At 43.6% G+C, this 24,060-nt stretch overlaps 1 protein-coding gene across 2 annotated transcripts; it reads right to left on the bottom strand.

Moving 5' to 3' along the window:
* Window positions 1-858: 858 nt before the first annotated feature.
* On the bottom strand, window positions 859-20,509 carry LOC115157395 (nuclear receptor ROR-beta). 2 transcript variants are annotated; one of them, XM_029705604.1, is made up of 9 exons: window positions 20,073-20,509; window positions 8,785-8,870; window positions 8,441-8,582; window positions 6,245-6,760; window positions 5,274-6,031; window positions 5,023-5,155; window positions 4,334-4,441; window positions 3,970-4,193; window positions 859-3,190 (listed from the first exon to the last, which is right to left on the bottom strand). In XM_029705604.1, exons 1-9 carry the CDS (start codon window positions 20,077-20,079, stop codon window positions 3,026-3,028), a joined length of 2,139 nt encoding a protein of 712 aa, XP_029561464.1. In that variant the 5' UTR covers window positions 20,080-20,509; the 3' UTR covers window positions 859-3,025. The 2 variants fall into 2 exon arrangements, with proteins under 2 accessions (XP_029561464.1, XP_029561465.1); XM_029705605.1 differs by having other exon boundaries at window positions 5,274-5,401; window positions 20,073-20,499.
* Between the last annotated feature and the right edge of the window lie 3,551 nt (window positions 20,510-24,060).

Raw genomic sequence — 24,060 nt, 5'->3', positions numbered from 1 at the left:
CCCCAAAGAAATGCCACCCCACACCATGACTGACCCACCGCCAAACCGGTCATGCTGGAGGATGTTGCAGGCAGCAGAACGTTCTCAACGACGTCTCCAGACTGTTACGTCTGTCACATGTGCTCAGTGTGAACCTGCTTTCATCTGTGAAGAGCACAGCGCGCCAGTGGCGAATTTGACAATATTGGTGTTCTCTGGCAAATGCCAAACGCCCTGCACGGTGTTGGGCTGTAAGCACAACCCCCACCTGTGGACGTCGGGCCCTCATACCACCCTCATGGAGTCTGTTTCTGACCGTTTGAGCAGACACATGCACATTTGTGTCCTGCTGGAGGTCATTTTGCAGGGCTCTGGCAGTGCTCCTCCTGCTCCTCTTTGCACAAAGGTGGAGGTAGCGGTCCTGCTGCTGGGTTGTTGCCCTCCTACGGCCTCCTCCACGTCTCCTGATGTACTGGCCTGTCTCCTGGTAGCGCCTCCATACTCTGGACACTACGCTGACAGACACAGCAAACCTTCTTGCCACAGCTCGCATTGATGTGCCATCCTGGATGAGCTGCACTACCTGAGCCACTTGTGTGGGTTGTAGACTCCGTCTCATGCTACCACTAGAGTGAAAGCACCGCCAGCATTCAAAAGTGACCAAAACATCAGCCAGGAAGCATAGGAACTGAGAAGTGATCTGTGGTCCCCACCTGCAGAACCACTCCATTATTGGGGGTGTCTTGCTAATTGCCTATAATTTCCACCTGTCGTCTATTCCATTTGCACAACAGCATGTGAAATTTATTGTCAATCAGTGTTGCTTCCTAAGTGGACAGTTTGATTTCACAGAAGTGTGATTGACTTGGAGTTACATTGTGTTGTTTAAGTGTTCCCTTTATTTTTTTGAGCAGTATACATTGAGCTGAGTAACTTGTTTACTCTTTGACTGACAATATACCTATTGTACATTTTGTCTTACGGGGAATAGAGAGGAAAACAAGTTTCTGTTTTTTTGTAAGGTTTTCTTAAAAAAAAATAGATCACTTATTTTACAAGACAAAAATGTGATGACATAACAAGAGGAAAATAAAAAAATCAGACCAACAGAAATAACACTCACAACAAAAGCAACATTAAATCCCAAGAATAACATGTTCTAAAAATATGTATATTTTTTAGATCGTGTCTTGTAAAATTCAGATTGTGTTGTAATATTGAGAATAAAGGGGAAAGGTCTCTGATACTGTGTGAGTAACATTCACAAACAAAGATTACGTTCGCAGTGATCAAGGTTATGGGTCTTGTCTTAGCTGCAAGGTGAGAGGAAAACACTGCTAGTACAGAGACTGCTAGTACAGAGACTGACAGAACATAGCTAGCTCCCTGAGTGGCTACGAGTCACTTTTAGCCCTTTGTGGAGTGAGTTCATAGAACCTTATTCTCAGTATTCTGTTGTGGAACTTTACAGTTCAATAAGAACAAGTAGAATCAGGATATGTTGTCTGTCCATGCTCCTCAAAGGGTTAAGAGATGCCCTGTCTGACTCATAAACATAATACAAATAGATGTCTAACTCAGGGGGGTAGCTGGTAGCTCGGTCCATCCTTAGACTTGTGCTCGCCCAGTGGGATAGTGGATAGGAAAGATCTTTGACATTTGGTGAGGAGTAGATGACACAGAAACAGCAATGTACAAAAATAATACAGTTGATCCAACCAGCAAAGAGAGTTTACACACAGACAATTTAACTGTAACCCAAAGACAAGGCATTAGTGAATGGGAGACTATTCCTATTGGCTGGATGTTGCTGGTTAGGGACTCTCACAGAGGAGCTGTTCTCAAGTGTCTTTGTTATTCAGAGTTCATAAAGTGTCCTCTTCTCTTCTTATGTTCTGTCTTCTGCTGTTTCTTTAACCCAGCGCGGTCTCATGAGGCAAGAGTCCGTTTCATTAACAATGTTGGGCCATTCTACTAGAGACCCTCCTTTGCCTTCGTGTGATTGGGCTGCCTACCTTGGCAGTGTTCACTATGCAAAGAGTGTTCAGCCTCCCAAATGGTCAAATTACATACATTGCGTAACCCCATTGGGTTGCTATGGGGGTGGGTGTTGCCATGGAAACCTGACTCTCTCTCTCTAGGGAAGTAGGTGAGCGACTGAGGTTTCTCAATGCATTTTTTAAGTCTACAAAGGGCAGCACCAAACACTGTCAGAACAAGTGCCTATGTCTGTGAGTGTGACCATTCTGTGAGTGTGTGACCATTCTGTGAGTGTATGACCGTTCCGTGAGTGTGTGACTGTTCTGTGAGTGTGTGACCGTTCTGTGAGTGTGTGACCGTTCTGTGAATTTGCTATAAACCTGTAGGCAGACGATCAACAAAGAATAATTGACCAGTAAGGCCATGACCAAGTAGCGTGGCATGTCATACCTGTTATATCCTCATTTGTAACAGAGAAATAACTGAATGATAATCTTGGTCTCTTAGGGCTGGTGAGTACATACATGTCCAACATACATGCAGTCTACATATGGGTACCACTGAGAACTGTGTCTTTGGGACTATAAATGAAAGAACCCTGTGTCTGTTGAGTAGAACCATAGCATTACAATGATTCTAATTCAACCAGTCAAACTGTCCCAGAGTGTTAATACGTACATTCTGTGTGTGGTTCTGGCTGGTGCATTGGTGGTTGTCAGTGTGGTACATTCATGGCGGGGTTGGGGAGCATCGATGTTCTAATGTTAAATGATCTATGTTCACACTGTAGAATATGCATATTGCCCATTCATTTGTCCAAAGTGCTACGGTACAAAAGGACCCTGAAGGTGAAGTCTGTAGTGTAAGGTGCATGGCCTGCTAGGATAGAGGAGGAATAACGCCACAGCATGCTGGGAAACTGAGTATTTTAAGTCCTGGATTGTCTAGTTAACTGCTGGTTATTTCTGAGTTCAATATTTATATCCCTCGCTCAATCTCCCCTTTCCCTTCCATATCTCCACACTTTTCTTAACCTGCCTCTAACACATTCACTCCATATTTCTCTCTAGGAGCTCTTTGTAGAGTCGGGTAGAGAGATCTCACTCCCGAACACTTCCCGATAGAGTGGTGGGAAGCTGTATGCAGTCTCGGGGTGAACCAGACGGAAGAACTCCAGCTTGTTGACGTGGAGATTACAGATGGACTTCATCATCAGCAGCTTAGACACCATCTACAGGAGAAGAGGACACCGGGATAAGTCAGGAAAATACGCTCAATATCTATGGACATGGTGGGATGGAAGAAATCCAGACAACGCATGAAATGTATATGGACTTAAGCTAAGTTGCATGGGATAGATCCGGCTTACAACACTAGACTGTTTAACTGTTTGTCTTAGTTTGATTTAAAGAATGTCTACAGCAGCGTTTCCCAGCTCCAGTACCCACAACAGTACACATTTTAGTTGTAGCCCTGAACAAACACCTAATTCAACTTGTAGAGGGCTCGATGATTAGTTGATAAGTTGAATCAGGTGTGCTTGTCCAGGGCTACACATGTTTGTTATACTGTTGGGGTTACTGGAGGACTGGAGTTGGGAAACCACTGGTTTACTCTACAGCACAAGGCCTTAAGGCCCCATAAAATATGCTTATGCAGCTGTTTGGAATATTCTGTAGAGGACCGTATCATAAAGTTCTTGGAGAGGAGACGTACGCTACACCAGTGATTCCCATATGGTGGATCTGAGCCAATGACAACTGGGTCATGGCTAGAGGCTGTGGGCTGTGTATTGTCATCGTGCCGTGTGCTGAGTCTTCCCGCTCATGGCTAGAAGGGATCTAGCTTTTATCAAACTAACATCAAGAGTAGAATTTTGGGGAATTTTGGCTAACCCTAACCCTTTTCCTAACCTTAACCCAATTCTCTTAACCTGCTAAATTTGTTCTCCAAACCTGCTACAAAAAGTCAAATCTGACGTTAATTTGACAAAATCTGGATCCCTTCTACCTGGTCTAGTTTCTCGTCGGCAGCCCCGCTCATGTGCAGACTGTGTTGCAGAGCCAGGAAGAGCTTCTCCTGCAGCTTCCGGACCTTCTGGCTGTCGGTCAGCCATGGTCGCTCTGGGGACAGAAGGACAGCAGCGCTGAACAGAGCCATTTCTTCATCGGTCAGCTGCAGGCGGCAGAGACCTTTAGCCAAGTCAAACACGGCACTGACCAGGTCATCGCAACCTGCAGAGAACAATCACAATATTAGATATGCACACATCATGTTCCACTGAATTGTATTTGGAGTAGTTAACAGTATCAGCTCTATACATTCTAAATACTGTATCAGACAAGGGATAGGCTAACCTATCTGAGACGCTTACCGAGGGCTTTGAAGAGCTGGGCGGAGGCAAACTTGCCATCAAAGAACATGGTGTTGGTGTTAGCGTTAAACGCCCTGCACATCCTGATCAACAGCACCTCCAGACAGCCTGCAAAGGCAACCATCGAGAGCCACAGGAATGAAGGAAGAGGAGTGAGTGGAAGGGGGGATACCGAGAGCACAGAAGATGTTCCAACATGCAGAAGAAAAAAAAACACCCAACGGAAAGTAAAACATTCCAGATTGGAGGATAGCAGATGTAAGTCATTTGAACAATTTGAAAGTCAGCAGGGCAATAAGGATTATCAAGAACTTATCAAAAGGGGGTTTCAAACATTAACTGAGTTATCGTCAAATCAACGTGTGTGTGCAGATATAATGGTTGTTGAATGGTATAAATATGTTTCAGAGACGGTTTAGTTAAATGGTCGGAGCAGTGATGTGTGGTTTGTAAAAAACAAAAAGAGCACAAAAGGAAGAATGTTGGAGAAAAGAAGGACAAGATAAAGGACTTCTGCCATTTCTTCACTCATTACAGGAATGTGCTTCAGTGTTATAGGGTTTGATCCATGTTTGTTTGTATATGTGTGTGAAAGAAAGAGCGTTCACATAACAATCAGTGTGTGCATGTCCTAAAGTGGTTTGAGCGGTACTTGTAATCTGGATGTGTGCATGTATAAAGGTACGAACCTGCTTTGAGCAGAATGATCTGGTCGTTCTGACACAGGTCCATGAAGCCAGTGATGTGTTTGGCAAACTCCACCACATACTGGATGGCATTGGTGATGTGGTGGGCACACTGCTGCCACATAAACTCTTCAGACTGGGAGAAATAGAGAAATCATAATTTAATACAACAATAATGCAATACATTAGTGAGTAGCAGTGTGTGTGTGTGTGTGTGTGTGTGTGTGTGTGTGTGTGTGTGTGTGTGTATTCACCTTGCACTGGAAGTTGCGGGTCTCCTCAGGTGAGTACTGAATCCCACTGTATGTCAGCCTCTTCAGGTCGTCAGAACTGTACTGACTCGTCTCCAAGTGGGACTTGACCACACTCTGGGTGATACGCTCTGAAACAGAAACGGCACACTCTGGGTGATACGCTCTGAAACAGAAACGGCACACTCTGGGTGATACGCTCTGAAACAGAAACGGCACACTCTGGGTGATACGCTCTGAAACAGAAACGGCACACTGTGGGTGATACGCTCTGAAACAGAAACGGCACACTCTGGGTGATACGCTCTGAAACAGAAACGGCACACTCTGGGTGATACGCCCTGAAACAGAAACGGCACACTCTGGGTGATACGCTCTGAAACAGAAACGGCACACTCTGGGTGATACGCTCTGAAACAGAAACGGCACACTGTGGGTGATACGCTCTGAAACAGAAACGGCACACTGTGGGTGATACGCTCTGAAACAGAAACGGCACACTGTGGGTGATACGCTCTGAAACAGAAACGGCACACTGTGGGTGATACGCTCTGAAACAGAAACGGCACACTGTGGGTGATACGCTCTGAAACAGAAACGGCACACTGTGGGTGATACGCTCTGAAACAGAAACGGCACACTGTGGGTGATACGCTCTGAAACAGAAACGGCACACTGTGGGTGATACGCTCTGAAACAGAAACGGCACACTGTGGGTGATACGCTCTGAAACAGAAACGGCACACTCTGGGTGATACGCTCTGAAACAGAAACGGCACACTCTGGGTGATACGCCCTGAAACAGAAACGGCACACTCTGGGTGATACGCCCTGAAACAGAAACGACACTCTGGGTTATACGCCCTGAAACAGAAACACAGGACCATATAAATACAAGACCACTACAGATAAGATGTTTACTTGATACTGGGAAATGTTGATGGTGATGTTAGTTATAGTAATAGATTTTGTACCTATATCCATAAGAGTGCAGTCTTCGGCCAGTGGCTCCAGCTGTGCAGCTTTTGTGTGCGACAACATCTGGTACTCATGTTTGATTCCACTGGCGTCGGTGACATCCAGCAGATTCTGCTGCGGCGAGTTCTGATTGGATGAATTGTTAGAGGATGATGACGATGAAGAGTTTGAGGTGTTCCCGGTGCTTCCGCCGTGGCCTCCCAGCAGCTCCAGGCTGCAGTACTCGTGGGCCTCCTCCGGGGTCAAGGGCAGGTCAAACAGGTCGGGGATGTCATCCAGGTCACTCAGGGTGGAGCTGGAGCCGCCGCTGCTGTAGGAGTGACTGAGCTCCCTGTGCCTGTCCCCCTCGCTGTCTCCCCCTGCCACATCTTCCCTGGTCAGGGACAAACCCTGGTTCAGACACCCCTGGTTCACAACCTCCTGGTTCAGAACCTCCTGGTTCTTCTGGTGCTTCTGAACCTCAGAGTACAGGCTGTCTCGCTGCTTCTTAGACATACGGCCAAACTTCACCGCTGGAGGGAGACAAGAGAAGAATCAGAATGTAAGTATATCTATCTATATACAGTGCATTCGGAAAGTATTCAGACCCCTTCACTTTTTCCCCATTTTGTTACGTTACAGCCTTCCCCTTGGAAATCTACACGCAATACTCCATAATGACAAAGCAAAAACTGGTTTTTAGACATTTTTGCTAAATATCACATTTACATAAGTATTCAGACCCTTTATTCAGTACTTTGTTGAAGCACCTTTGGCAGAGATTACAGACACAAGTCTTCTTGGGTATGACGCTACAAGCTTGTCACACCTGTATTTAGGGAGTTTCTCCCATTCTTCTCTGCAGATCCTCTCAAGCTCTGTCAGGTTGGATGGGGAGCGTCGCTACACAGCTATTTTCAGCTCTCTCCAGAGATGTTCAATCGGGTTCAAGTCCGGGCTCTGGCTGGGCCACTCAAGGATATTCAGAGACTTATCCCGAAGCCAATCCTGCGTTGTCTTGGCTGTGTGCTTTGGGTTATTGTCCTGTTGGAAGGTGAACCTTCACCCCAGTCTGAGGTCCTGAGCGCTCTGGAGCAGGTTTTCATCAAGGATCTCTCTGTACTTTCCTCCGTTCATCTTTCCCTCGACCAAGGCTAGTCTCCCAGTTCCTGCTGATGAAAAACATCCCCACAGCATGTGGCTGCCACCACCATGCTTCAGCGTAGGGGTGGTATCGGCCAGGTGATGAGCGTGCCTGGATTCCTACAGACGTGACGCTTGGCATTCAGGCCAAAGAGTTCAATCTTTGTTTCATCAGACCAGAGAATCTTGTTTCTCATGGTCTGAGAGCCTTTTAGGTGCCTTTTGACAAATTCCAAGTGGGCTGTCATGTGCCTTTTACTGAGGAGTGGCTTCAGTCCGCCCACTCTACCATAAAGGCCTGATTGGTGGAGTGCTGCAGAGATGGTTGTCCTTCTGGAAGTTTCTCCCATCTCTACAGAGGAACTCTGGAGCTCTGTCAGAGTGACCATCAGGTTCTTGGTCACCTCCCTGACCAAGGCCCTTCTCCCCCGATTGCTCAGTTTGGCCAGCTCTAGGAGGAGTCTTGGTTGTTACAAACTTCTTCCATTTAAGAATGCTGGAGGCCACTATGTTCTTGAAGACCTTGAATGCTGTAGACATTTGTTGGTACCCTTCCCCAGATCTGTGCCTCGACACAATCCTGTCTCGGCGCTCTACGGACAATTCCTTCGACCTCATGGCTTGGTTTTCGCTCTGACATGCACTGTCAACTGTGGGACCTTATATAGACAGGTGTGTACCTTTTCAAATCATGTCCAATCAATTGAATTTACCACAGGTGGACTCCAATCAAGTTGTAGAAACATCTCAAGGATAATCAACGGAAACTGGATGCACCTGAGCTAAATTTCGAGTCTCATAGCAAAGGGTCTGAATAAAAAATTCAAAAAACCTGTTTTCGCTTTGTCATTATGGGGTATTGTGTGTAGATTGAAGAGGACATTTTATTTTTCGTTAATCCATTTTAGAGTAAGGCTGTAACGTAACAAAATGTGGGAAAAGTCAAGGGGTCTAAATACTTTCCGAATGCACTGTATATACAGTATATCTGTGTGGAAATGAGTGTTTACTACCTGTCATGAGTTTTCCTCTGGGCTCCACGCACGTCTGTGTGTGTGTGTGTGACTCACCGTCCCGGCTCATACCCAAAGCCAGACACTTCTGCAGTCTGCAGTGTTGGCAGCGGTTGCGGTTGGTTCGGTCAATAAGACAGTTTCTCTGGCGGGAACACGAGTACATGGCATTGTTCTGCTGGCTGCGGCGGAAGAATCCCTACACAAAGAAACACAAAGGATGAGTCAAATGATTACATAATGTATATAATTCCAGTATCATAAACCTAGATGTTACAAAATGGAAGTATTATTTCATTGATCACAACTAAGGATATTTTCAATTGCAGCTTGTCTTTGTTTCATATTGTTAAAGAACACATGAAGAAAGTAAAGAAGAAACCCAACTACTACTAGCTCACCTTGCAACCTTCGCAGGTAATGACCCCATAGTGGATACCTGAGGACTTGTCCCCACAGATCTTGCAGGGTATTACTTCTATTTGAGCTGTAGAGAGAGAGAGAGAGAGAGAGGGGGTGGAGATATATTACAAAAGCTGTGAAGCTCAACCCATCAAGTGAGTTATTAAACCTGTATTAAAAACTAATGAGAATCCATAAAAATATTACTGCCCTGCCAGGTCTACAGCTAGTAGATCTCAAAATAAGGACATGAGTTGGGACTAATATGGCCACACACAAACAACTCTCACTATTGAGTAACACCACGGCTGAGGCCAATCTCTCTTGGGGCACGGCCAAGAGGAGCTCAGATCATGACCTGATTTCATTGCATAATGTGTTGCAACGTTCACACATACATTATATAGACACACTGCAGGGCTAGCACTGGAAGATTCTGATACGACGGAGGGAGGACTATTTTCATTTGTCTCATTTAGAAAACCTTTTGCGTTATCTTTCTCACCTTCTCTATTTTATTTTTTAAGCACTTTGAAATGCATCCATCCCCTGTAAGAAATGTGCTCTATAAATACAGTTTAATTGATTGAATATTGGCATTTGCAACAGGTTTACAGGTTTCCACCTGGCATGTGGCTATGATCAACATCTTGTGAAGTGAGAGGCAGGCTGTCAGTTTGGCTCTGCCTTGCATGCTCTGAGTGTCATAGCAGCAGTCTGAAAGGTATTCAAATGGACAAATATTGACTTTAATCATGCCTTATCTATGTGCCATATTTCATACTAACACAGATTGCCCCAGCACAGAGAAGAATACAAGTAAACATAGTATGCAATAAAAAGAGTGGGGAAATTATTTGATTGAAGTGAATTTGAAACTAAATCTGGCCGTGTGTCTCTCATGCTGTCGGTCTGTCTGTGGACCCAGTGAGGTGAAAGACAGAAATAGACAGAGTCATGTGTCAGAAACCCAGTCCCCTCACACACTATCTTTCCCTCTCACATACAAGGGGCCCATATAAGTGCCTAAAATGGAGGGCAGTCATATGTGAAGAAAAACATGTTTTAGTTTAAACAGAGGAGTCGGTTGGCTATTTAACTTCACAGCAGCCATAGTACTACACAGAGACAGAAACAACCAACTCATTCATGTGATACGCTATCGCTGCTCAATCTGCCAGTCTATTTCATGTTTGTGCCAAAGACAGAGATAACGAATCTGTGTAATTTATGAAGTATGGGATATGTAGTCCCGCATGGGAGCTGTGGTCCTCTGAGAGACAGACATATGGATCTGTAGTCCTCTGAGAGGCAGACATATGGAAACTCATTTACCTCTCAGAGATTTAATGCATTGTTGTTGTGGCATTACATGTTGGCATTACAATTTGTTTGTTTTTCCCACTCTCTCTATGAAAAAAAGGGGAAAAGTCTGCTGTTCTCTCCTCTAAGTAATGACAGAAATACACAGAGCAACTGGGCCAGCTGAATGTAGGGCTGGGCGGTATATTTCATGAATTAGAATGTATGTTTTTGCACGATATTCCAAATACCTATATCGCAAGAATCCAGGTTTTAAAACACAATTATCTACGTTATTGTCATAGACTGTTCTCTCTGCTACCGCACGGCAAGCGGTACAGGAGTGCCAAGTCTAGGTCCAAAAGGCTTCTTAACAGCTTCTACCCCCAAGCCATAAGACTCCTGAACAGCTAATCAAATGGCTACCCGGGCTATTTGCATTGTGTGTCACCCCCCCCCCCCCCCCCCCCCCCCCCCATTTTTACACTGCTGCTACTCTCTGTTTATTATGCCTAGTCACTTTACCTCTACCCACATGTACATATTACCACAATTACCTCGACTAAACTATGCCTCCGCACATTGACTCTGTACCGGTACCCCCTGTATATAGCCTCCACATTGACTCTGTACCGGTACCACCTGTATATAGCCTCCACATTGACTCTGTACCGGTACCCCTGTATATAGCCTCCACATTGACTCTGTACCGTAACACCCTGTATATAGCCTCCACATTGACTCTGTACCGGTACCACCTGTATATAGCCTCCACATTGACTCTGTACCGTAACACCCTGTATATAGCCTCCACATTGACTCTGTACCGTAACACCCTGTATATAGCCTCCACATTGACTCTGTACCGGTACCCCCTGTATATAGCCTCCACATTGACTCTGTACCGGTACCCCCTGTATATAGCCTCCACATTGACTCTGTACCGGTACCACCTGTATATAGCCTCCACATTGACTCTGTACCGGTACCCCCTGTATATAGCCTCCACATTGACTCTGTACCGGTACCCCCTGTATATAGTCTCCACATTGACTCTGTACCGGTACCCCCTGTATATAGTCTCCACATTGACTCTGTACCGGTACCACCTGTATATAGCCTCCACATTGACTCTGTACCGGTACCCCCTGTATATAGTCTCCACATTGACTCTGTACCGGTACCCCCTGTATAAAGCCTCCACATTGACTCTGTACCGGTACCACCTGTATATAGCCTCCACATTGACTCTGTACCGGTACCCCCTGTATATTGCCTCCACATTGACTCTGTACCGGTACCACCTGTATATAGTCTCCCATTGACTCTGTACCGGTACCCCCTGTATATAGTCTCCACATTGACTCTGTACCGGTACCCCCTGTATATAGTCTCACAACTGTTAATTCATTGTTGCTCGATAATTAATTAATTTTACATTTTTCTATTTTCTTATTTTTTATTTATTTTTTACTTCAGTTTATTTGAGTAAATACCACCTTAACACTTATTTTTCTTAAAACTGCATTGTTGATTAAGGGCTTGTAAGTAAGCATTTCACTGTAAGGTCTACACCTGTTGTATTCTGCGCATGTGACAAATACAATTTGATTTGATTTGAATTGGCATTCTGAGAAACAAGGTAGGGCACTTGATTTCAACATCTGAACAAAGTGGACAGGCTAGCTAGCATGCTACTCAAACAGTTTGAGACAGGCAGAAAGGGTGTGTTCATAACAATTCAACTGTTCTGCCTTGTTTTGTCTGCTAGCATTTCACAAACACACTCGCTCAGTTATATAACCCTCGTTTGCGAGCATTTCATAAACACTCCATTCGGTTATATAACTCTCGTCTGCGAGCATTTCATAAACACTCCGCTCGGTTATATAACTCTCGTCTGCAAGCATTTCAGAAACACTCCGCTCGGTTATATAACTCTCGTCTGCGAGCATTTCATAAACACTCCGCTCGGTTATATAACTCTCGTCTGCGAGCATTTCATAAACACTCCGCTCGGTTATATAACTCTCGTCTGCGAGCATTTCAGAAACACTCCGCTCGGTTATATAACTCTCGTCTGCGAGCATTTCAGAAACACTCCGCTCGGTTATATAACTCTCGTCTGCGAGCATTTCATAAACACTCCGCTCGGTTATATAACTCTCGTCTGCGAGCATTTCATAAACACTCCGCTCGGTTATATAACTCTCGTCTGCGAGCATTTCAGAAACACTCCGCTCGGTTATATAACTCTCGTCTGCGAGCATTTCAGAAACACTCCGCTCGGTTATATAACTCTCGTCTGCGAGCATTTCAGAAACACTCCGCTCGGTTATATAACTCTCGTCTGCGAGCATTTCAGAAACACTCCGCTCGGTTATATAACTCTCGTCTGCGAGCATTTCAGAAACACTCCGCTCGGTTATATAACTCTCGTCTGCGAGCATTTCAGAAACACTCCGCTCGGTTATATAACTCTCGTCTGCGAGCATTTCAGAAACACTCCGCTCGGTTATATAACTCTCGTCTGCGAGCATTTCAGAAACACTCCGCTCGGTTATATAACTCTCGTCTGCGAGCATTTCAGAAACACTCCGCTCGGTTATATAACTCTCGTCTGCGAGCATTTCATAAACATACTCATTCAGGGAGGTCACTCTAGCTACCGCCCCGCCTCCTCTCTGCCGCTGCAGCTCCCATTGGCTAGGGGGCGGGCAGGGCCTGTCGGGGGTTGGTTGTGTGGGATATCGGTCAGGCGCGGTAGCCTGTCATGCAATTCTGTCCTACTGACACACTTTCTCACCGAGGGGAGGGGAGGCAGGGGGTAGTCAGGCGCTTGCACACTGTGTGAATAGGGCTCTCTACCCCAGGTTTTAAGGTGGAACTCAACTAGACTTTGAGCCTCCGAAATGCACAGCTCAAAGCACAGCTGTCTACTTAATATCCAGCAAATAAATAAATAAATAATGATACAATACAAATCTTAATTCTAAACAGTTGTTTGAAAGTGATCAAATGAAAATGATTCTTATTACTATAGTTACCACTGATATTCTTCAGCTCGATAAGTGTGAATGAAGGAGTGAAGACTTGATAAACACTACATAATGGATGGAATGAAAGACAACCGAAGGACACATCCATAAAGCCACTAGGTACTGTAGCTGGCTTGGTGCCAGTAGGACTATGAACTATCAGCTCTATGGCAGTATCATATCTGCTATCTAATCTGACTACTCTCTCTGAAATTGAGCTTCTGCTTCAACTAATTATGTTCTTGTCCCCAGTTGAAGTCAAGTCAGAAGATCAGAATAACAGACCTCCATTTGTCATAACAAATATTTGCATATGTATTCAGACTCTTCTGCTTTGCTAAAGCGAAAGATAAAATAAGAGAGACATCTGATGCCTTATCTACAGAACTGCATCTTGTTTTAAAGCATGCCATGTTCTGCAAAATAATTCATAATCAATTTTGCATTATAAAGCACTGAGAAATGCTGTAGTAACCACTACAAGACCAAATCAAATGTATTTGTCACATGCACCGAATATAACAGCTGTAGAACTTACAGTGAAATGCTGAATATAACAGCTGTAGACCTTACTGTGAAATGCTGAATATAACAGCTGTAGACCTTACTGTGAAATGCTGAATATAACAGCTGTAGACCTTACCGTGAAATGCTGAATATAAGAGCTGTAGACCTTACTGTGAAATGCTGAATATAACAGCTGTAGACCTTACTGTGAAATGCTGAATATAACAGCTGTAGACCTTACTGTGAAATGCTGAATATAACAGCTGTAGACCTTACTGTGAAATGCTGAATATAACAGCTGTAGACCTTACTGTGAAATGCTGAATATAACAGCTGTAGACCTTACTGTGAAATGCTGAATATAACAGCTGTAGACCTTACTGTGAAATGCTGAATATAACAGCTGTAGACCTTACTGTGAAATGCTGAATACAACAGCTGTAGGCCTTACTGTGAAATGCTGAATACAACAGCTGTAGACCTTACTGTGAAATGCTGAATATAACAACTGTAGACCTTACTGTGAAATGCTGAATACAACAGCTGTAGACCTTACTGTGAAATGCTTACTTACAAGCCCTTAACCAACAATGTGGTTCAAGAAAGAGTTAAGAAAATATTTACCAAATAAACTAAAGTAAAAAACAATAAAAAGTAACACAATAAAATAACAATAACGAGGCTATATACAGGGGTTCCCTGTACCTAGTCAATGTGTGGTGTTACAGGTTAGTCAAGGTAATTTGTACATGTATGTAGGGGTGAAGTGACTATGCATAGATAATAAACAGCGAGTAGCAGCAGAGTAAAAACAAATGGGGGGTGTCAATGTAAACAGTCCGGGTGGCAATTTGATTAATTGTTCAGCAGTCTTATGGCCTTTTGGTCCTAGACTTGTCGCTCCGGTACCGCTTGCTGTGCGGTTGCAGAGAGAACAGTCTATGACTAGGGTGACTGGAGTCTTTGACAATTTGTTGGGCCTTCCTCTGACACCGCCTAGTATATGGGTCCTGGATGGCAGGAAGCTTGGCCCCAGTGATGTAATGGGCCGTACACACTACCCTCCGTAGCAAGTTACGGTCAGATGCCGAGCAGTTGTCATACCAGGCGGTGATGCAACCGGTCAGGATTATCTTGATGGTGCAGCTGTATAACTTTTATAGGATCTGGGGACCCATGCCAAATCTTTTCAGTCTCCTGAGAGGGATAAAGTGTTGTCGTGCCCTCTTCACGACTGTCTTGGTGTGTTTTTACCATGATAGTTCGTTGGTGATGTGGACACCAAGGAACTTGAAACTCTCGACCCGCTCCACTACAGCCCCGTCGAAGTTAATGGGGGCCTGTTCGGCCCACCTTTTCCTGTAGTCCACGATCAGCTACTTTGTCTTGCTCACATTGAGGGAGAGGTTGTTGTCCTGGCACCACACTGCCAGGTCTCTGACGTCCTCCCTATAGGCTTGCTCATCATTGTCGGTAATCAGGCCTACCACTGTTGTGTCGTCAGCAAACTTAATGATGGTGTTGGAGTTGTGTTTGGCCACACAGTCGTGGGTGAACAGGGAGTACAGGAGGGGATTAAGCACACACCCCTGAGGGGCCCCAGTGTTGAGGATCAGCGTGGCAGACGTGTTGTTGCCTACCCTCACCAGCTGGGGCTGACATGTCAGGAAGTCCAGGATCCAGTTGCAGAGGGAGGTGTTTAGTCCCAGGGTCCTTAGATTAGTGATGAGCTTTGAGGCACTATGGTGTTGAACGCTGAGCTGGATGACTGGTGAGAGTTGGGTGTTGTCAGGGGCCGACAGACTGGTGACATCATCACTCAACTTTGGCTGCCAGACCAATTCCCTTTCACCAGTGACCGATCCTCCTGACAGACCCAGCCAGCCACATTTCACTTTGTTTTTCATAGTAACACGCAAGTGCACACACAGAGACATAGAGCTCTGTGCTTTAACTTATTTTTTTACAGTTCTGGGCAGGGCATGTTACAATAAATGTTATGTAATGCCTGTGAAAAGCTTTGATCCGAGGGAAGTGGAACTCTATTGCAAATTAATCATTCAACATTAGGGTGTGTCTAATGTCTGAAGTGGCTTCCTTCCTTTTCTCCTCTCCATTTCCCTCAACCGACACTGATGGGAAAGAACTGGACTTGTGAAAGCCAACTCCCAGTAGGTATTCATATTGCTTGCATATTTCCTGTGTTTTCAAATCAGTGCAGGAGGCCATAGAAAACAGAAATGGTGTTGCCTTCTCGGTCACCCCTCTGTAGGCTAACCAAACAGTATCACATTACATGAAACATAATGAGCAGTTATTGCTGCATACAAGGCTCCTCTAGTCAAGTCCCTAGGAGGTTGTTGCCTGTTGTGTCACACAAGGTGAAGGACAGTGTAACAGATCATTTCCTAATGGAGGTCAGTTTACCACTCACAAAACAAATGATTATTTGCACTTTGGCTGTGCAATAACTATTTAAATCAACTCTGATCTGTCATGGAATGCAAATATTACCACGTAGTACTACAATCCATTAGAGGTGCACAGGTGTGAAGCTGTGTGAAGCTGCGTGAAGCTGCGTGAAGCTGCGTGAAGCTGCGTGAAGCTGCGTGAAGCTGCGTGAAGCTGTGTGAAGCTGTGTGAAGCTGTGCTGGTGATAGATTGTTAATGACATGTGAAAGAGTGAAAAACGAGTCACTGTAATCATAAAAAGAGGATTAGCAACACTTAATAAAAATATGAATAATAAAAAAAGGTGCAAAATAAATTCTTTGCCAAAATGATTCCATAGACAAACAAAAGAGTTTTAAAAACTATACAAACAAAAAACAAAAGGAATTCTCTTTAGGTCTCAGCAAACGAGAGACTTCTTAAAATTGTATTTTCAGTCCAGTGAGCCAAAGAACTGGGGTTGTTTACATTTCGATATCCTGCCAGCCAGTGGAACTACCCTCTATAGGCCCCAAAAATCTCCCTCCCTCCCTCCCTCCCTCCCTCCCTCCCTCCCTCCCTCCCTCCCTCCCTCCCTCCCTCTACAAACAGATTAGGAACAGAGTACCCTCACTATGCCAAAAGCCCTCAATCCAAACAAACACTAAATACTATTATTCATAAAAGTAAATATACATTTTATATGCTACAATAGCAATATATGTCTATCAGTTACTATGTTGTTACATTGTTGTGACAGCCGCAGACTGTAATTGTAACAAGTCTTGGTATGCCTTTTGATTGCAGTAACATTGCTTCAATTTTAGAGGCGACTTCGTGAGAAGACAATCAGCAACAAAAGTAGCAATAGCTGAACATTGCCGCAAATCAGAACCTTTTAATCACAATCTTTCTGTTTGTGAATTTTTTTCAATCATGTCAACTATTTTGGCTGTCTCTTTCTCTCTCCCTCCCTCCCTCTCGCTCTCCGTCCCTCCTTCTTTCTCTCCCTCTCTCCCTCCCCTCCCCCCACACCCGAGCTGCCCAGTGACACGAACCTACCGGAGAAGCTCGAGCCAAGAAACACTGAACCATGCGTAAGAGCACCAGCTGTTCCGGAAGACTGTGTGATCACACTCTCCATAGCCGCTGTGAGTAAGACCTTTAAACAGGTTAACATTCACAAGGCCGCAGAGCCAGACAGATTACCAGGATGCATACTCAGAGCATGCACTGACCAGCCGACAAGTGTCTTCACTGACATTTTCAACCTCTCCCTAACCCAGTCTGTAATACCAACATGTTTCAAGCAAACCACCATAGTCCCTGTGCCCAAGAACGCCAATGTAACCTGTCTAAATGACTATCACCCTGTAGTACTCACATATGTAGCCAAGAAATGCTTTGAAAGGCTAGTCATGGCTCACATCAACACCATCATCCCAGACACCCTGGACCCACTTGAATTCGTATACCGCCCCAATAGATCCACAGATGACGCAATCTCGATTGCATCCACACTGCCCCTTCCCACTGGGGCAAAAGGAACACCTACGTGAGAATGCTGTCCATTGACTGCATCTCAGCGTTCAACACCCTGGTGCACTCCAAGCTCATCACTCAGCTACGGGCCCTGGGACTAAACACCTCCCTCTGCAACTGGATCCTTGACTTCCCAGGTGGTGAGGGTAGGCAACAACACATCCGTCACGCTGACCCTTAACACAGAGGGGCCCCTCAGGGGTGTGTGTTTAGTCCCCTCCTGTACTCGCTGTTCACCCACGACTCCAACACTATCATACATTTTGCCAACGACATGACGGTGGTAGGCCTGATCTGATTTGGGCGGCAAGTAGCCTAGTGGTTAGAGCATTGGGCCAGTAACCGAAAGGTTGCTAGATTGAATCCCCGAGCTGACAAGGTAAAAATCTTTAGTTCTTTCCCTGAACAAGGCAGTTAACCCATTGTTCCTAGGCCATCATTGTAAATAAGTTATTTGTTCTTAACTGACTTGCCTAGTTAAATCAAGTTTAATACAAAAAATCACTGATGACAATGAGACAGCCAATAGGGAGGAGGGGAATATGGTCTATGGGTGATTTACGATATATACAGTATCAGTCAAAAGTTCGGACACACCTACTCATTCCAGGGTTTTTCATCATTTTTACTATTTTCTACTTTGTGCAATAATAGTGAAGACATCAAAACGATGAAATAACATACGGAATCATGTAGTAACCAAAAAAGTGTTAAACAAATCAAAATATATGTTATATTTCAGATTCTTCAAAGTAGCCAGCCTTTGCCTTGATGACAGCTTTGCAAGTGGTACCGATGCACCAAGTCTAGAACCAACAGGACCGTGAACAGCTTCTGCCCCAAGCCATAAGACTGCTAGTTAGTTAAATAGCTTACCAAATAGCTACCCGGACTATCTGCATTTACCCTTTTTTGAATAAAGTTTTTAACTCATCACGTACGCTGCTGCTGCCGTTTACTATCTGTCACTTTATTCCTAGTTATATAAATGGTACCCCTTGTATATAGCCAAGTTATCGTTACTCATTGTGTATCTTATTACGTATTTCACTTTTCTATTATTTCTTTCTCTTTGCATTTTTGGGAAGGGCCCATATGTAAGCATTTCACTGTTAGTCCACACCTGTTGTTTACAAAGCATGTGACGAATAAAATGACATCGAACTTACTCTACCAGTTGTATGTGCGGCTTGTCCTTCACCTGCTCAAAATTTGAGACAAAATATCGACAGAAAAGTATTGTTAACCTGACTTTTTAGAGTGCTGGTAGGTATTTGGTTGGTTAGGCACTATGGTAAAGTTAGTTTTTTATTGGGTATTCAGTTTTGTCTTGTTAAAAGCTATTGAATCAAGCATTCCATGATAATGAAAATGGTATAATCTGAATCAGGGGGAGGATGGAGAAAAAAAATTGTTGGTGTAAAAAAAACAATTCTATTCAGATTTCAATCTTCAAAAAAAGTTTTATTTTTTATCTATCCTTCCCTGATTCAGAATATTCAATTTTCATTGTCATGGTATGCTTGGTTCAATTGCTATTGATGAAAGAAAACCAAATATCCCTCCAAAAAGTCAAGTAAACAATACTTTCCTGTGGATATTTTGTCTCAAATTTCGAGCAGCTGAAAGACAGCCCCCGGTATAGTTTATTTACCATTATTTCAACAGAGAAATCATATTGAGACTAAAGTCTCTTTGTGCAGGGTTCATTTGTAAATCTGCTTCCTGTTTACTAGAGAGGTAAACTTTGTTTCTGTAAAAGATAAAAAGCCCAATTTAAATCTTAGCTTCTTAACAAGCTCATTCATATGTTTTTTAAATGTTAAATCATCGTCAATCCAAATACCAAGGGATTTGTACGCAGGGCCGGTTCGATGAAATAACTATCCAATGAGTGAAATTGTAATCAATTTGAGACAATTTTATGAGAATTTGAAAACATCATGTATTTAGTTTTGCTTGTATTAAGCATGAGATGTAAATTCAAATGTCCTTTTATTCAACATTCAGGCTTGTAAGGAACATTTAAACGATTTTGCACAAACATGTTTCAGGCTGTATACCAATAAATTGTGTATAACAGCCTAATTAATCAGACTTTACAACCCTTTACAACATTGTACACACATTTAACCTAAACATTATTTTATTATGAATAATACATATAAATAATAAGCAATTTCACTAGTTACAGAAAACTCTCCAGCCTACAGCCAAGGAATTCCTATAATATTCGGAGGCAGTGGCGCGCCTGGCAAGAGTAGCCAGATAATCCAGGCAGGCTAAAGCAGAATGAGAGATTAAGGTGATAGCCTACGCACTTGAAAAGGAAAGCAGTTGCACTTTTAGCTAAAGTAATTTACATTTCAATAGCTTTCGACATCGGCAAAATGAACATAGGATATATGTGACATTGAAAAGTCTACAAAGTATAGTTATTTGAATATGAATGATAATAATTCATTTACCTCTCATGTTGAATATTTATCGTTTCTGGATCAATGAATTTGACTTCATGTGGGTTGTAACTGAATACAAATATCTGTAAAACTGTTGAAAGACCAGCATTTGCTGGCACGTAAAAAAAAACTTATTTAGCTTAATGAATATGAACTAGAAAATATTTTTTCAGAAAATAAGGCAAAAATCAGCGAGGAGAGTCTTGCGCCAGTTAATTAAATGCAAAGAAATTCGACAGTTCAAGTTGCATGTTTTCCTGTTTGTCTCGATGCACTATTTCGGTAACTTCTTGACAGAATACTCCCACGGTGGTTTAGCTTGGCTTGCAAGGTTCCAAGGTTCTTGCAAGGTTCTCAGTCTACCCTGCTAACCTACTTCTCGAAGCGTGGACGAACTCACTCCCGAGGTCCCCTCGTAGTTCTCGTGGCCGCGCACACGCGGGATCGAGTTTTAAGGAGGATTGGAGATGGGAACTTTTCAGAATGGAGCGAACATAACGATGAATCTATGATCCACTGGAAACAACAACAACAATTAACACTTTAACTCTCATTTAGTCATGTGGGTGTTAAAAACAGTTTTTTTTTTGCCCTCGTTTTTCATAAATCAGCATTTGTTTTAAAATGGGCAGCGTTATGATAAGACAAACATTATGTTGTGATGATTCCTTCTGATTCGGTGCCATTCACAGAGCTGAGTGGGGGTTGTGCTGTGTGATGCAAGGTTCTGCCAGCTTAGTTATGAAACAGGGAGAAGGCAGATAAATCAAAGTATGTTAGAGGAGCAACACTGGAGTGTGTGGAGCCTGCAGCCACACAACCCTCAGCCCTATCTATACCTGTGTCTTTCTCTCTTCCTTTTCCCTCTCTCTATATGTGACTCTCCTCCACTCTCTGTTTTCCCTACACCTACAGTTAGTTATTTTCCACCTCCCCTCTATTTCCTTCCTCCAGCTTCATCCCTTTATTTCCTTCCTCTATGTATCCCTTCTGTGTTTAAAAAAGGATTTGTTTCATGTTTATTTAATATCTCTGATTTTCTCTTCTATGCAACTCTTGTCCTTATCTCCTCTTTCTGTCTTCTATCTACTTTAGATGTTTCATTTCAGTTACTGATATTACATCATGTATATTGTTCCAACTTTTATAGCATAATCATACATCTCTCTTTTATTTCGCTCATCTGTATCCTTCATTCGTTTCTCTCTATCCTCCAGCTCTCATTCTCTCTCTCTCCCTTCTCTCCTGACCCTCTTCCATAGCCCCTCTGTTCTCTGTCTCCCTTGACAACCATGGTGACACACTGATCTGAAGACTTACATAACCACAGAACAACTCAGTTAGAGGGAGGGAGGGAGGGAGGGAGGGAGGGAGGGAGGGAGGGAGGGAGGGAAGGAGGGAGATGTCTCCAACATGGCTGGGAGGCATGCAAGCAGACATGTTTTTCTAGTCTGTTGAAAAGGAGAGAAAGAGTGAAATACACAGGGAGAAATATGCAAAGAGAGAGAGAGTGAACCAGAAGGACAGAAAGAGAGAGAGTGAACCAGAAGGACAGAAAGAGAGAGAGAGAGAGAGGGGGAGTGTTATTTGAAGGTTATCAGCAGCTGCAAAATAACCCAAACAGAACAGACACTGACGTATTTGGCAGACAGACAGACAGAGCGACAGACAGACTGATAAACAGACAGACAGAGCAACAGACAGACAGATAAACGGACGGACAGCGCAACAGACAAACAAACAGACAGACATAGGGACAGAGCGACAGACAAAGCGACAGACAGACAGATGGACATAGCGACAGACAGACAGACACACATAGACAGACAGAGCGACAGACAGAGAGACAGACCGACACGCAGAGTGACAAGCAGACAGGCAGAGCGACAGAGAAACAGACGGACGGACAGACAGACAGACAGACAGACAGACAGACAGACAGACAGACAGACAGACAGACAGACAGACAGACACAGGGAAAACAGAGATCACATAAACGGATGAGTGATGCCATTACTGAGTGATGCCAGTACTTAGTGATGCCAGTACTGAGTTATGCATAGCTTGATACTGTATGGAGACAGAGAAGAGAGAGAATGATCAGTTTAAATCAGGAATGAAATCATGTGTAGACAATGGCCTGTATCGGAACTATATCTATAGAGAATGAATGAATAACAGCGCTCGCACTGCTGAGGGCTCATGATCACATCACATTTTAGGGGCCTGGAGTTTTTCATATTCTCTTTTTTAGTGATCTCTCCATATCCCAGGAGACAAACAATTTTATTGAAATATCACTGACGCTGCATTAGACAAATGGGAAAGTGTTTTGAACTGGGTGGTGAAAAGTAGGTGAACATTCTTTAAGGAATGGAATGTGCAATGTTTGAACTGGTTTGAGCACACACGCATACATGCGCACACAAACAGAACTCCGGGGAGTGTATATTGCACAGAGATTATGTCAGGATCCTACCATCCGCAGGGGTATAATCTCTCTCCCACTTCTCTCTCATTCTGTTAATCTCTCTCACATTTCCCTCTCATTCTGTTAATCCCTCTCCTACTTCTCTCTCATTCTGTTAATCTCTCTCACATTTCTTTCTCATTCTGTTAATCCCTCTCCCACTTCTCTCACATTCTGTTAATCTCTCTCACATTTCTTTCTCATTCTGTTAATCCCTCTCCTACTTCTCCCTCATTCTGTTAATCTCTCTCACATTTCTTTCTCATTCTGTTAATCCCTCTCCTACTTCTTTCTCATTCTGTTAATCCATCTCCCACTTCTCTCTCATTCTGTTAATCCCTCTCCTACTTCTCCCTCATTCTGTTAATCTCTCTCACATTTCTTTCTCATTCTGTTAATCCATCTCCCATTTTTCTCTTCTCTTCTTCTTCATCTCTCACTTACACACTCCTCCCCCTTCCTTTCCTCAGCTGCTCTTACTCTGCAGTCCTTCTCCTCTTGTCCTCCTTCTCTTTCATATATCCCTCCTCTCTTTCAATGTTTTGATTATTGGACTGGAGAGTTGGCATTGTGCTTACCTATCCAAACTAAGGCCTTGCAGTGATTGCTTCATTATTATTTCACACAAATCGCTACTGTTATGGTCGCTTTCAGTCTCCAAATTGCACAGATACCATGCAGTTAGATTAAATTGTAACTAACATGTAACTAACTACACAGTAAATATCCATAACAACACATTTTACAACTAGTTATAGCATACAATGGAGTAAGTAGGCCTATAATTTTATTTTTTTATTTTGTATTTAACCTTTATTTAACTAGGCAAGTCTTTTAAGGACAAATTCTTATTTACAATGACGGCTTACCCCGGCCAAACCTGGACGACGCTGGGCCAATTGTGCGCCACCCTATGGGACTCCCAATCACGGCCGGATGTGATACAGCCTGGATATGAACCAGGGTGTGTAGTGACGCCTCTTGCACTGAGATGCAGTGCCTTAGAACGCAGTGTCACTCGGGAGCCCAATCTGGGCCCTAGATTGTGGTAACCAATGTATTCTGTAGTTTTCCAGCATTTATATGGTAATGAACCCCCTTCAAGCAGGTAACCTACAGCCCTCTAGTCAGACGTAAACAAGGCAACACCGTATAGAACAACACACCCTTATTTACTCCCCTCTGACCAGACTACCTTGAAAAGATAACATGGAGACAGTCTCTCTCTGTCTCTCCCCCGCTCTCTCTCCATCGCTCCGTCTCCCTCTCTCCCTCTCTCTCGCCCTCTCTATCTCTCTCTCAATTAAATTACGTTTCATTTTAAGAGCTTCATTGGCATGGGAAACAAATGTTTACATTACCAAAGCAAGTGAAGAAGATAATAAACAAAAGTGAAATAAACAATAAAATTAACAGAAAACAGTACACTCATAGAAGTTCCAAAAGAATAAAGACATTTCAAATGTCATATTATGTCTATATACAGTGTTGTAATGATGTGCAAATAGTTAAAGTACAAAAGGGAAA

Source organism: Salmo trutta, chromosome 21 (genome assembly GCF_901001165.1).
Source record: "Salmo trutta chromosome 21, fSalTru1.1, whole genome shotgun sequence".
Classification (NCBI taxonomy): Eukaryota; Metazoa; Chordata; class Actinopteri; order Salmoniformes; family Salmonidae; genus Salmo; species Salmo trutta.
This window is presented reverse-complemented; position numbering and strand designations above follow the sequence as displayed.